At 38.2% G+C, this 15,581-nt stretch overlaps 1 protein-coding gene across 1 annotated transcript in view; it reads right to left on the bottom strand.

Annotated features, from left to right (window-relative positions):
- Positions 1-15,581, bottom strand: part of CHM (CHM Rab escort protein) — a 185,730-nt gene that overhangs the window by 10,710 nt on the left and 159,439 nt on the right. The window contains exon 13 of the mRNA XM_066356271.1: positions 5,989-6,087. Within this exon, the coding sequence (XP_066212368.1) occupies positions 5,989-6,087 (99 nt within the window). The remainder of the gene's footprint in view (positions 1-5,988; positions 6,088-15,581) is intronic.

The raw sequence follows: 15,581 nt of genomic DNA on the forward strand, positions 1-15,581 counted from the left end.
TATTAATAAGTTACTTAGATTGAATGCTAATAGTGTTCTCTCAGATTTCTATCATTTCTCCTCACCAGTAGCAAAGAGCTTATGATTATATTCATCCTTAAATAATGCCTCTGAAAAAGACACATAAATTGGTTTTCTTATGTTTCACACGGAAAAACCAACTTAAAAGAATATATAGCAAGTCAATGGTAAACAAGATTATGAAATATCCAGAACAGACAAGTCTACAGCAACAGGGAACAGATTAGAGGTCACTTGGGATGGAGGGAAATGAGAGTCAGTGGGGGATGACAGCCAATGGGTAGGGGTTTCTTTGTGGGTGACAGAAATACAGTGAAGTGACTGTGGTGATGTGTGGAAAATTCTGTGAATATACTAAAATACACTGAATTTTATACTGAAATGGGTGAATTATATGGCATGTGAATGACACCTCCATAATGCTGTCAATCAAAATACTATCTAGCCAAGTGGTGGTGCAGTGGATAGAGCGTTGATCTGGGACAATGAGGACCCAGGTTTGAAACCCCAAGGTCGCTGGCTTGAGCAAGGGGTCACTGGCACAGCTGGAGCCCCCCGGTCAAGGCACATATGAGAAAGCAATCAATGAACAACTAAGGAGCTGCAAAGAATTGATGCTTCTCATCTCTCTCCCTTCCTGTCTGTCTCTGTCACATAAAACAAAAAAACAAAAAAACCAAGAATGCCCCATTTCCCAAATGAGGATGAATAGGATTTCATGATATTTAATTTAAACCAAATGTTATTTTTCTAATTCATCCTGAATAACCCATAACTATTAGTGTGATAGGATGAAAAAAGTCTGAATGTAAAAAGTGACCCCCTAAGATCTTAGTCGGCAAATCGCAGCTCACGAGCCACTTTGGCCCCTTGAGTGTGGCTCTTCCACAAAATACCACACGCGGGCGCTACCTCAATAAGGAATGTACCACCTATATAGTTTAAGTTTAAAAAATTTGGCTCTCAAAAGAAATTTCAATCGTTGTACTGTTGATATTTAGCTCTCTTGACAAATGAGTTTGCCGACCACTAGTCTAAGATACCCCTTTCTAATACTAAGATCTATAAGTCTAAGGCATCAGTAACTTCAGGAAAGCACATGATAGCTGGCAAAACCTATTTACTGACAAAATAAAGGAACATAGGGAACTCATATTTCACAACTAAAACCATATGGCTATTAGTACATTTACTGGTGAGTTCAGTTTCATTAAATCTTCCAGGAAGACAGTTCAACATAGAGCCTACGAGTTCTAACACTGGACCCAAGAGCGCTGCCAAACAGCGGGCTAAGGTCCATTCATATCGCCTGGTTTGTTTCTGAGCGAACACAAAGAGCTTGTATTTCCTGAAAGTTCCAGGTCAGAGGAGGGCTTTCACTAGATAAAAGTTGGGGAAAATGAATAGTCCAGTAAGTTATAGGAAAGAAATTTCACAGAGGCTGCCACTTTGAAAAGAGACCATGAGGAAAATGAAAAGTTGACACAGGCTGAATATAAATGCTCCAGATACAAGGGAGTTACCAGGCTTTGACCTTAAAACCCTCGAAGAAACATATAATTGCTTCATCTTTCTTTGAAGTCAGAGAGATGGCTGGAAAAATAACATGGAGAATTAAGTACACAATTGTCAAAAAATATTGAAGTCACAAAAGTTTGGTTAGGAGTATATCAATTGGCCAAAATTACAATTGGTTACTTATGGCAGCTCATTTTATTTAATTAGATAGTGTGTAGTACTAAACAGTACTAGGTAATTTAGAATAGGAGCTTGGGCAAACTCAACAGGGATAAGTACAGAATAAGGTAGGCGATGAAAGTCAACAATGGCATGCCATATAAAAGCAATAGATGGTCTATAGATGATGTGCTTAGGGAGAGAGCAAATTATTTTACAAATGTAGCAGAGTAGGCATGAGACCAAGAGTAGGACAGTGCCACAGCCTTAACCTCGTGTGGACAGAATACAAAAAAGAATTAAGATGAGGCATTTGACTTCTGAGCCCAACAATTACTTAACACCCTCTCCAGCCAACTTCAAAATAACATTTCATTGATAGACTACTGCATAAAGAAGATATGGTACATGTGTACAACAGAATACTACTCAGCCATAAAAAGGCTGAAATACTGCCATTCATAGCAGCATGGATGGACCTTGAGAATATTATGCTAAGTCAGACAGAAAAAGTTAAGAACCATATGATTTCATTTCTATATGGGATATAAAACTGAAACTCCTAAACACAGACGACAGTATGGTGGTTACCAGAAGGAAAGGGGGTGGGGAATAAGGAGTCAAGGGGGTCAAATCTGTGGTGATGGAAGATGACTCGACTTTGGGTGGTGGGCACACAATGCAGTACGAAGACTACTATTATAGAAATGTACACAAGAAACTTACATAACCTTTTTAACTAATGTCATGCCAATAAATTGAATAAAAAAAACAACACCTATCAGGGGAATTACTGTGTTTAGGAAGTGCTGCTTTTCTGAGATGGAAAATGAGTGAGCTGGAATGAGGTGACTCCGCATGCCACACACAGTGGGGGCAAAGGGAAAGAAGCCGATACAGTGATGACACCGCATGGCACTGAGGACATTCTTGCTTCAGTTCATATTTTATTCATTTATTTTTTTTAAAAGATTGTATTTATTGATTTTAGAGAGAGGGGAGAGAGAGAGAGAGAGAGAGAGAGAGAGAGAGAGAGAGAGAAAGAGAGAGAGAAAAGGTGAAGGAGGAGGAAGCATCAACTCCCATATGTGCCTTGACCAGGCAAGCCCAGGGTTTCGAACCGGCGACCTCAGCATTCCAGGTCGATGCTTCATCCACCAAACCACCACAAGTCAGGCGTTTCAGTTCACATTTTAAAATACCTCAAATTCCTCGGTAAAATAACCATTTAAGACAGACTAAAAAATACTGCTCGCTCAGTGCTTCAAAGGATATTCTCAACTCTATAAGAATCAATGTGCATGGGAATCGGGAGCAATCCCTTCATTTCTCACCTGCGGAATCTGGTTTATTAAGAATAAAACATCAGAAGTTTCTTTGGACTAGGAGTAGGGAAGGGTTTACAGCTCTTTGATGTTTTCTTAAGGAAGTCTGGGAAGTAGGGCTTTTGGAAGTATTGGTATAATTTTTTTTCAGGTGAGAGGAGGGGAGATGGTGAAACACACTCTTGCATGTGCCCCAACCAGAATCCACCCAGCAATTCCTGTCATAGGCCGATGCTTGACTACTGAGCTATTTTTAGCATCTGAGGTGGACGCATTTGGATCAACTAAGCTATCCTCAGTGCTCAGAGCCCTGCTGGAACCAATCAAGTCACTGGCTGCAGGAGGGGAAGAGAGAGAGAATGGGGAGAGGAAGGGGAGAAGAAGCTAATGGTCGCATCTCATGTGTGTCCTGACCAGGCATCAAACCCAGCATTTCCATACATCGGGCCAATGCTCTATCCACTGAGCCACCAACCAGGGCCAAAGAATAACTTCTAAAGACAGAGCATATGTCAAGAGCTCTGGCTGATACCTCAGATCAAAAAAGGAAGAAACAGAAAAAAAAAGAGGGAAGAGAGGTAAAGTTGTCACAACCCAACTGGAATTTCTCAGATCCAATGGCAAAGAAATACTGTGTTTGAGAGGTGAACATTATCTTTCGCAATAAATACACTTCCTTGTCCAGTGACAAGGCCGACATTCACAAAGACGTATGAAGCACAGCACTACACAGGGCTGAGAACTCAAATAAAAAGGAAACAAAATAAACTCAAAGTTATTCCTTTGGCACACATTTTAAAACAAAATATTTACAATGCTCTAAAGCAAAAGGTTTCATATCATTGTCAAAAAAAATCAAAACATAAGCATAAGGGCCATCAATCAGTAAGAAGAGGGCCGTTTGCTGCCCAGAGGAATGCGTTTTAATGTATTAAAAGTTCATACTGCTCATCAAGTTCCTTTGCCCTCATTTAGGCAGGAAAATGAATGGAGTTCTCTTCTGCAGGTGACTTTGCCTCTCTGACCTGCCATGGCCCAGTGCTCGCTTTATCTGGTGATTCATTTTCAATAACTCTAACAGTATTTGTTCTGACATTTTAATTAAAATATGACCACTACCTCATCCTGATGATAAAAAGGCCCATGTGTCGGCGAAAACTAGCTGCTCAGTGCCTCAGTGCACCTGAGGGCCCCTCTGAGCAGAGTTGTCACTAAAGAATTTCACTCAGGTCCCAAACAATACATCATTCCAAAACGGGATCACTTTAAACATTAAGATTAATGTTTTAAAATGGAAAATGGCCAGAGGATCCTAAGTGATGAATATGTAATTTCCTTCACTTGATTTTTTAAAAATGAGAATTAAATTCATTTAAAAAGTGAACAATGATACGACATTCAAATTTAGTGTATTATTTGAGACTACAACACAATGAAAATAAAATATTATTAAACAGTTCAGAAATAAAAAAGAAATTCAGAGATTTTTATAAGCAAAGTAATTAAAGCCAAGGATAAAAGTGTGACTCCAAAATTAAGTTGAGGAATATTATCATGTACCATACTGTGCAACCAAATGTGGTTTTTTTATTTAATTTTTTACTGATTTCAGAGAGAGAATAAGGGAGAGAGAGACAGAAACATTGAACTGTTCCTGTATGTGCCCTGACCGGGGATCGTACCAGCAACCTCTGCATTTCAGGATGACGCTCTAACCAACTGAGTCATCTGGCCAGGGCTCAACCAAATGTTTAACAATAATCTAGACAATTATATGAGACTTTTCAATGAACAGAATGCAAATATGAAATCAATTGAATTCCAAACCAAAGTGAAGTAAATTTTTAGATTGTAGGATTTTATTCAGGGAGCTCTATATTGCTATTAGCTTCAGAAAACAGAGCAGGTTGTTTTCTTATGTAAACAGAAATGACCATCTACCTAATACCTCTGTATTAAAAAAACAAGTAAGACACACAGGAGATGAACTAAAAGGAAATAGTATGTAGGAGTAGATGAATGACTTCCTGAACAAATGTAACATCCAAAGAAAAAGACGTGAATCAGTGAGGAATTGGAACATGGCTCAGAGGGACACGCAGATCTTACAACAGAAACCACTCCTGCTTCATATACATGCAGACCCACCAGGCTGGGTTTTGATCTCTTACTTACACACAAAGTTCACTACACTTTGCTCCATTCACTGTTCTATAATGTAGGAAAATAAGTTTAAAAATCTGTGGTTGAAAAGCATTTTTCCACTATGAAGGCATGGTGGCACATCTATTTTGAGAACTAAGTATTTATCAGATCACTAACAAGCTATACATTTAAAAGACAATAATTATTTAGGAAGTATTACTAAATTTGTCAATTAATATTTTAATCTTTTAGTTGAACTGTTTTTTTTCATAAATGAAGACAACTTTTTTTCTGATAAAGAAATATATACTCTTGCACAAGGCCTATAAAATAAAGAATATTTTAAAAATTTGCTGGAACGCTGAGGTCGCCAGTTCAAAACCCTGGGCTTGCCTGGTCAAGGCACATATTGGAGTTGATGCTTCCTTCTCTCTCTCTCTGTCTCTCTTCTCTAAAATGAGTAAAAAAAAAAATTTGAAAAAAAATTTGTCCCCAATCCCACCAAAATTGAGATTTCCCGGCAGTCTTTTTTCTATGCATGTGAGTATATACACATAAAACACATATAAATGTACAATTTTTGCACTTAATTACATACATTGTACGTACAATGTATATTTTTCCTTACCACTGCAGAGTGTGGGTATTTCCCCATTTTTAGGAAAGGAGTGTGTTTCATCATCCTAATAAAGCATGGAAGCACTGTTGCACAATACTTCGCATTTTGGTTCAGATCACACAAACTTGCATGAGATATTTAAGAGGAAAGTGGTCACGTTACCTTTCCATCATGAAGGTTGTTTATGATTATCATCCTTACCTGTCTCTGTTTCGGTATATGGAGTAAACAGCTTCTGCACAACTGGTTCTAAGTCTTCTCTAGCTGTTTTAGAAGATGAACAAGTCAAATGAACCAAATCTGTTTAAAAAAAAACAAGAATAGTTTGAGTTCGTGCTTGCCACAAATTTCACTGTGTTCTCACAAATTTCACTGTTTCCCAGTGCCCTGGGAAATGGGCAGCTGAGCCTGCCATGCGCCTGACTTCAAGGAGTTTATAATCTAGTGCGAGGGAGACATGAAAACATAACAATACGCTGTATTTGTTAACTGAATAGCTAAAATATGTGCTAATTAAACACAAAGGCCCGAGAAGAAGTAACAGTTTCTGGTTCATTTTGTAAAACCTGCCAAGTAGAAAGGCTCAGGACAGCACTTATGCACACAAAAGGAGCTTAAGTTATCCTCACAACATTCCCATAGAGGGTTGATAATGAATTGATAAGCAAAATAAGTGTGTACAAAAGACCAAAAGTACAGTGTTTATTTACTGAGAGAACACTTCATATTTGTCAGACAGAAGAAACCATTTATACAAACTTTACCGATAAGTTAACAACAAATCATCTATTCATTATAGGGTCCTCTAAGAAACTCTTTGGAGGAACACTGTTAGCTTAGTCTGAATCATACATACACTTGAAAGTCCATAAAATGGCACCAGTTAAAAGGGTCTATAATATTTTCAGGAATTCCAAATCACTCCCTTTTGCATTTATAAAATCATAGGGCTTGGACCTCAGAGAGTGTTTGGGTTAGTGAATATCATGTACCAAAAATAGCCCTCCGCATAAGAGAGACTGCAGCCTAATGCATTTAGAATTTCTAAAGGCATGCACACAGAGGCAGAAGAAGGATGAAAATTTCTATATCATGAAAGAAAAGGCTAAGGAGAAATTCCCACAGCCTTGAAAAGGGCTTGTTAAGGAAAGAATAATAGCAGAAATTCTATATACATTAAGAGAAATGCATAGAGAAATTCCTTCCCCTAAGACACCAGTACAAAAACATACCCACTACTTTTCTGAAAGTGTATTTCAGACTACTAGACGTTTTTAAACCCCAGGAATATAGATCAAAGTTTATCAAGAGCACCAACATTAGACTAAGAATCCTAAAAAACTCATTCCGCATTCCCCTATTCTATATATATATCTAGGCATAAATTGAGGGATTCTTAATAACCATGTGGGCTAAAACCAAATTTTGTCATATTTATTTTTTCAGATCTACCAAAGTAAGTGATATTTTAAAGAAAGTTCCTGTCTCATGTAGGGCCTAATAAAAGATCTATCTTATTTAAGTAATGTTGTTGTTTTTTTGGGTTTTTTTGTATTTTTTTTTTTTTTTGTATTTTTCCGAAGTTGGAAACGGGGAGGCAGTCAGACAGACTCCCGCATGTGCCTGACCGGGATCCACCCGGCATGCCCACCAGGGGGCGATGCTCTGCCCATCTTGGGGCGTCGCTCTGCTGCAATCAGAGCCATTCTAGCGTCTGAGGCATAGGCCACATAGCCATCCTCAGCACCCGGGCAAACTTTGCTTCAATGGAGCCTTGGCTGCGGGATGGGAAGAGAGAGACAGAGAGGAAGGAGAGGGGGAGGGGTGGAGAAGCAGATGGGCGCTTCTCCTGTGTGTCCTGACCGGGAATCGAACCTGGGACTCCTGTACACCAGGCCGACTCTCTACCGCTGAGCTAACTGGCCAGGGCTTAAGTAATGTTTTTACGTGAACGTAACAACTCCCGTTGGTTCTGGGATATTGTAGGATGTATGGTACTAATTATTTCAAGAGGTATAATAACTTTCACAACAAAATTACTGCTAATTAACTTAAATTTATCAAATGCTATATAAACATGGTAGGATGGAGTATAAACTCTCCAGTATGAACTGCTGAATTAAACAGAGTATAGAACTACAAAGGAAGAAATACCTGATATAACACTCAAGACAAACTGTCCTGTCTCCTCCTCCTACAGTCTCATGAAACACCAATGTTCATGTAAAAGTCCTCAATTTTCCAGTTCTTTCCTATTCAATTAATGTGTACTAGAGAAAAAGGAGATAAACATAAATATAAATAAAAAAGAGTATTTTGAAAAATATCTTGAGGTAAACTGCTAGTTCTGTAAAATTGGATAAAACATGATGGACAAAAGAAATGCCCTGGAACAAATATATCCTTGATGTTTTCTAACAAGATAACCGAGTTCAGCCCAGGGAGTGCTAGCAAAAATGTCTAGTAGTAAGTCAGATAACTTTTTTTTTCTTTTTTTGACAGAGACAGACCAAGAGTCAGTGAGAGGGACAGACAGGGACAGACAGGAAGGAAGGGAGAGAGATGAGAAGCATCAATTCTTTGTTGTAGCACTTTAGTTGTTCATTGATTGCTTTCTCATATGTGCCTTGACTGGGAGGCTACAGAAGAGTGAGTGACCCCTTGCTCAAGCCAGGGATCTTGGGCTCAGGCCATATGAGCCTGTGTTCAAGCTGGCGACCTCGGGGTTTCGAACCTGGGTCCTCCGCATCCCAGTCCAATGCTCTATCCACTGTGCCACCGCCTGGTCAGGCTCAGAAAACTATCTTGTACTTCATGATTTTTATAGCAATTTGTGGAAAGAAAAATTAGACATTTATAGCCTGTATTCTAATACCCACACCTTGTTATCATTTTGATGCTACCTTATTAATTTATCCACAAACTTAAGATATAAATGACTATTTTTTCTCCATACACATCCTACTTTTCCTGCTGCTGCTGTCACCTCCTGGTACAGGTCACTCCAACTTCACTCATTCTTTTCTATTATGAAAGATTATTGATTGGTATTTTTTTTAAATTCATAATATTTTCAATGTTGGTCTAGCCATCTTTATACCTCTTGACTTTTGTAAAGGTACGTTCTTGAATCATTTTTCTCTTCTTTATCAGAAATAATTGTCACTCACAGTGAGTGTTCAATAAATATCCATGGCTAAATATAATTAGCTTTCCTGTTGTAGGCAGGCATTAAGTGCTCACACACTTAAACATACATGTGTGCCTACAAACATGCATGCAAACAAACGCATGGGGAAAACGTCACTACTTTCTTATATGAAAGTAGGAAATTATCTAATCAACCAGGACAGAGGGAAGGAAAGTACCAATGGCTAATCCTCTACCTGAGATAGGTTCACAGACACTTTAAGATTTACCCATAAAATTTTCAAAAGAATGTAAAACACAATCTAGAATTGGCATTTGTCAGGCACTATTCTAAGCCTGAGAGACTACGCAAAAGCCAACCTTTACCCTCATTTTTCAGGTGAAAGAACAGAGGAGCGGTGGAGGTAAGCAGATTTCCCAAGGGCATGCACTTAGTAAAAGGGAGAGCTGGGACTCAGAGCTGGAAATCAAGCCCCCAGGTCCGTCTCCAGAGGGTCTGCTGTTAGTCACAAGACGATGTTAGGTAACCGCGATAATTTCCTGCGCACTGTGCAGCCCATCACGCGGGGCAGCAGTCACTAAACCAGGATGTGTACAAAGACACGAGGCTTCTCAAGGACACAGTAACTAAAGGTCACTGTGCGGATGCTCAACCTAGCCTCTTCTCACTTTATAAGCAATGCAGTTCAATAAATGTGTTTAATAGCCCTTTAGCAAAATTATAATCTATTTATAATAGTTTAATTGTTATTCAAATAAGAATTGTATTGTTTAATCCAAAAGCTTATTGACCAAGAAAAATTTTAAAAATTAAAAATATAATTCTATTCCCATATATTCTTTAAATGGAATGATAGTGGGTATCAAATATCTCTGGTACTTAATTCAACTGAATACATTTAAAGAGTGATGTTAAAGTTTTACCATTCTGTATCAATATTTATAGGGTTAAAAATGAATTCTTGGCAATTATTTTAATCTTATGATGAAAAACAGTATTATGTCAACTTATAAGTGTTCAAAGAGTACATGAGAAAAATTTTGTAGGCCAAAAACCAAACTTACAAGACACGTCACATTTCCACTAAAACTTAACTCTGTATCAAATGCTTCTTTGCATTCTGGAACTTAATACTTCTCCACAGGATTAACTTGCTCAATAAATGCTAAAAATAACCACAAATTAGATCAGATGGGGTAAGTGGCCCCTAAATTAGTAAAGTTAACAACTATTACTAAGGATTTGAAGATGTAATAGAAGTGGAAATGTTACCTACTCGCATCATGTGAAATTATAACGGACTAAAAGAATATATTTTAAAGCCTGACTCTAGCGTTTATAAACTATGCTTCTTTCAATTTACTTAGCAACCGCTTCAAGGCTTAATGGGCTAAAAGATAGCAAAATGTTATAACAATTCATCTGTCAGCAACATACAGATTTGTGTTGGCATAAAAAACACCTTGAGGCAGCCTGACCAGGCGGTGGCAAAGTGGATAGAGCATCAACCTGAGACTCTGAGAACCCAGGTTTGAAACCCCAAAATCGCTGACTTGAGCATAGGCTCATCCAGCTTGAGCGTGGGATTACTGGCATGATCCCATGGTCACTGGCTTGATCCCAAAGGTCGATGACTTGAACCCAAGGTCACTGGCTCACCTAGAGCTCCCTGGTCAAGGCACGTATGAAAAAGCAATCAATGAACAACTAAGGTGCCACAACTATGAGATGATGCTTCTCATCTCTCCCTTCCTGTCTGTCCCTATCTGTCCCCCTCTCTCTTTCTCTCCAAAAAAAAAATAAAAAAGAATGAAAGAAAAAAGAAGGAAATCTTGGTGCAAAATAAGCTTTAATTCATAGAATGTACAGGTAAGGCCCTGGCTGGTTGGCTCAGTAATAGAGCGTCAGCCTGGTGTGTGGATGTCCCAGGTTTGATTCCTAGTCAGGGCACACAGGAGAAGCACCCATCTGCTTATGCACTCCTCCGCCTCCCCTCCCCGTTTTTCTCCCCCTCTCAGAGCCATAACTCGATTGGTTCGAGCGCACTGGCCCTGGGCATTGAGCTTCTACCTCAGGTGCTAAAAATAGCTCAGTTGTTAGCATGGTCCTAGATGGACAGGGCATCAGCCCCAAATGGGGGTTGCCAGGTGGATCCCAGTCAGGGCGCATGTGGGACTCTGTCCCTCTATCTTCCCTCTTCATATTTGGAGAAGAAGGAAAAAAAATAAAAGAATGACCAGGTAATACTTGAAAAAACTTCGGTGGATGGAACGCCAGTCAGTGAGCACCACCAAACCAAAGGGCATCTGACATTCAGGATTAGATACCAGTCCAAACTAGAAATAACACACTTTCAGTTCTCTAAAAGTAAGTTTGGGATGCTGCTCTTCCATATAAAGAGTTACTGCCCTCTCAGAAGTTGTTGTTGTTTTAAACACACGAGAAGTGGGATTTCTACTCAGAATTTGTACAGCAATGAGCACATTTAAAAGTGAAGCAGGGTGAAATAGTAGACGATGGTTATGCAGGTCTCGTGTAACTTTTGCTCTCTGTATCTACACAGTCAAATCAGTTTATGTCTCTGGCCTCAGCATCTTTATGATTAAACAAAAGGGTGGCCTGAGTTTACCTACAAGATTCCGTTCTAGTTCTAAAGTTTTATGAATTGAACTCCTTACTCATCGGCCATGGTTCATTCAATGCTGATGGCATCACAACTGGGAATGTAGAATTTAAGGAAATGCTTGCTGAAAAAAGTAGGAAATCTATTCCTTAAGCTCCTGAGATGATCACACACAGCAGTCAGTCTATTGCACAAAAGAAGGCATAAATTGTTCCAAACGCATTTAAAGAAACTTTATGATGGGCTAGTCAGCAAATGCATTTCTTATGCAACCTAACTAGGCATACATAATTTTATGTACGTAGGGATTAATGTGACTCATAACTTGCCTTTATACAGGCATAAAGGATAAATGGAACTTGCGGAATATAGTCTGACTTAGAATATATGATTTTGTCAATACGATAGAAAAGTTCAGAAACGCATTTTCTTTATGGTATCGAGTGAGGAACTGAGTTTGATGATACGGGTGGGTTTTTAAATCAACCCATGAATAATTCCAGAGTAACTCCAGTGTCATCTTGCACTTTTTCAATAGAATTTAATGAAAAACACCTTTGAATGTCAACTTGATAGCACGAGGAAAAATAATTTTACTTGTAAAATCAAATTCGTGCATCGTGATACTACTAATGAATAATTTATATCACCAGATTTTCAAAAACAAAACAAAACAGGCACCAATGTTTGTTTTAAATCATTATCTAAACTCATTTTTATGAAAGGTATGTAACATTTTCGTTATAGGATATAAAAGTTAAAAGATTATATAACCAGCACCTACATAAAATTCTTGATTATTCATTATTTTATACATATGTGTATATATACTCATATTATATATTCACAAATATATAGTTGTATCACAAAATAACATCCTGTAACATCAAATGTCAGAATAAAACAGTTGTTACTGATACATTATTATTTAGAAGAAATAAAAACAATTTCAAACTGCCTAGTAATGAATAAGTACCTTAAAGTGTGTGAACCTCAATGAGAAATATTATAGAATGGCTGCAGAGATAATGCTTCACTTGTTTATAAGTGATTTTAAAAGAAAATAAATCCTATATTAGATTCGTTTAGGATGTAAGAAAAGATGAGTAGAAAGTACAGACATCAGGTATGTTCTGAAAGAGGAACTATGTGTGAAAAACAGGCCTTGTTCAGCTTTGGAAAACATAATAAATTTCAAAAATTTAAAAATTTCAAAAACTTGAATTACATAAGCCAAGGGGAGGGGAACTTAACTTGATTTATAGATTTAAATAACATATAATATTACTTTTTTTGAGAAAGAGAAACAGGAAGGGAGAGAGAGAAAAGGAGGAGAGAGACAGATGAGAGGCATCAACTTGTAGTTGCTTCACTTTAGTTGATCATTGATTGCATCTTATTGATTGCCTGATTGCCTTGACGGGGTGGGGTGGGGGGCTCCAGCCAAGCCGACAACTCCGCACTCAAGCCGAGGAACCTGCGCTATAGCTGGTGACCTCGGGGTTTTGAACCTGGGACCTCAGCATCCTAGGCAACACTCAGTCCATAGGGCCAACACCAGTCAGGCTATAACATTACTATTTTCACAAAAGAATAATAACTAGGCTAACTTAGGGTTGCTTAGAAAAGTCCTATATTTATGGACAACAATGTAATTGCTAGAAGTATGTCAAAACACCAACTTCATCAATATGACTTCTGTTTATATTGCAATTACAGTAACATCTTGCTTATTCAGAGGTTTTTTACATACAATCAAGAACCAGGAAGTGGACTCCCCAAATTGCCTAAAAAAAAGGCTTTTCAGCACTTAAGAGTAGATGTGATAATATACATAGACTAACACAACGACAAGCCCAAACTTGGTTATGTTAATATTACATGCAATTTCACCCAGTGTGGCTAGTGTGTTTCTGGCCGGCTGCAGATAATAAACAGCAAACACAGGGGAAGAAGGTCAGCGCAAAGTGTGGCCAAAAAGAGCACTTGACAGCTGCCGAAAAACAGCTGGAGGAGCACCAAGAATGGAGATGCAGGAAATGATACAAGCCTGCCAGGCCAGGGCCATTCGGCACAGGGACAAATCCTCCTAAGCACGTGGGAGGCCTTGAGGACTGCATTCGGTTACAATGATATATGACAAAGAATGTTCACGATATCCCTAAGTGATAAGAAAAAGTTTAATAGATTTCACATATTCAGTAGAGAATGGCAAGGAAACTGGTGAGTTATGCTATAAAGATAATTATTTTTTAAAAACCTAAAAATTTCAATCCTAAAAGAATATATTTCAGCCATCTGAAGAATATATTTGGAGAGACTACAGCCCACTATGAGGTGCTAATAAATATCTCATTGACCTGTGTCTACCCGCTAATGGGTATTTCTACCTGGCTTTCAAACCTTTCCTAGTCAACCTCAATTCCACTGTAATAAGAACTCATTTAACAAATCAACTAAAATATTTTTATAATGAACACATGACATTTCCGGTTTTCTGAGAAGGCATCTCTGCTAGGCATTTCGGGTCTGTCTGCTGATCAGAAAGAAGTGTGTCTTTGGAGGAGGACATTATTCTGGAATAAATGAGGGACAACCATTGCCTTGGTTCACCAGGACATGTCCCCAAGGGTATCCACACACCTCCATGGCTCCTAGAGCCTTCTGTGAATCTAGCGATTATTTTACAGTGAAAACATTGATTGAACACTTATAAATGCCATACATAGTTTACATGAATTGGATCCTGATAATGATCCTGATATAGGTATTATCCTTATTCCTATTTTATTGATAGGGAAGGTGAGGCACAGAGAGACTGAGCAACGTGCCTAAGCTCAATCAGCAAGTACGTAAAAGAGTGGGGATTTCAACCCAGGCCCTGCTGAACGACCCCACACAGTGTGTCCTTAGAATGTATCTTGTGAATTCAACTACTGTACTTAGTTACCTTGCGAGTGCCTTTTGTATACAGCATCCACATGCAGGTAAACCTCAGTTCCACACGTATGGACTTAAATATTCTAAATCAAGCCAAATCTAAGGCAATGTGACATCCAGGAAAAGTCATTAAAGAGACTAAAAAGTGAAAGTGAACTTCAAGTATTTTAATATCTTAGGGATATTCTTGGCCACATACTTAAGACTACAGTGTAGCATCTGCACAGCATAGGATAAAAAAAGAAATGTAAAATCTGTGATTTGTGAAAAGAAAAATTATAATTGTTGAAACACTGAAATATTTAAGGTCTACCAGAAAGTTCTGTCTGTTTCTATCACAACAAGTTTTGACACATAAGCACATGTTTATTTGGCGCATGTGTGCCTCTCTATTTGTATCACTTAATGTATACATATTGACGTAGCAAATTAACTAAAACAAAGTTGATTCACGTTAGTCTGATGTGTGAAGCGATAGTGTACCCCATGGCTACTGATAAAGTTCATTTACGCCACTGTAATTTTTATGAATTTCAACAAGGAAGAAATGCTACAGAAGCATGTCTGTCGCATCCACCATATTCCCTGGACTTAGCACCCTCCGACTATCACTTGTTTTTGTCCTTACAAAATTTTTTGAAGGGCAAAAAATTAAAAAATGAAGATATCAAACAAGCACTGGTCAATGCTCTATCCATTGCACCACTGTCTGGTGAGATGAAACACTGAAATATATTAAATTATATATTTTATCTTACTATGCAATGACTAGAACATTAACATAAGGTTTTCTTTATATAGTACAAACATGAATTTAAGTAGTATACACCACTGAACGCAATACAGTCACTGAATAACATTTAATATGCAGTACCACAGCATTAGCCAACCCTGAATGACACTGTAAAATGTCACACATTTCCATCCTGCTCTCAATGGGAAGAAAGTAACAGCTGGTGCTGATTCAAGAATGGATGAATTTGATCAGCAGACACTGAACAGAGATAAAGAAAAAGTGAGTATCAGAATTAGGCAGCAAGTGAGTACTCAGCATGTACTCGAAAAGTATAACAAAATCTT

Source organism: Saccopteryx leptura, chromosome X, assembly GCF_036850995.1.
Source record: "Saccopteryx leptura isolate mSacLep1 chromosome X, mSacLep1_pri_phased_curated, whole genome shotgun sequence".
NCBI lineage: Eukaryota > Metazoa > Chordata > Mammalia > Chiroptera > Emballonuridae > Saccopteryx > Saccopteryx leptura.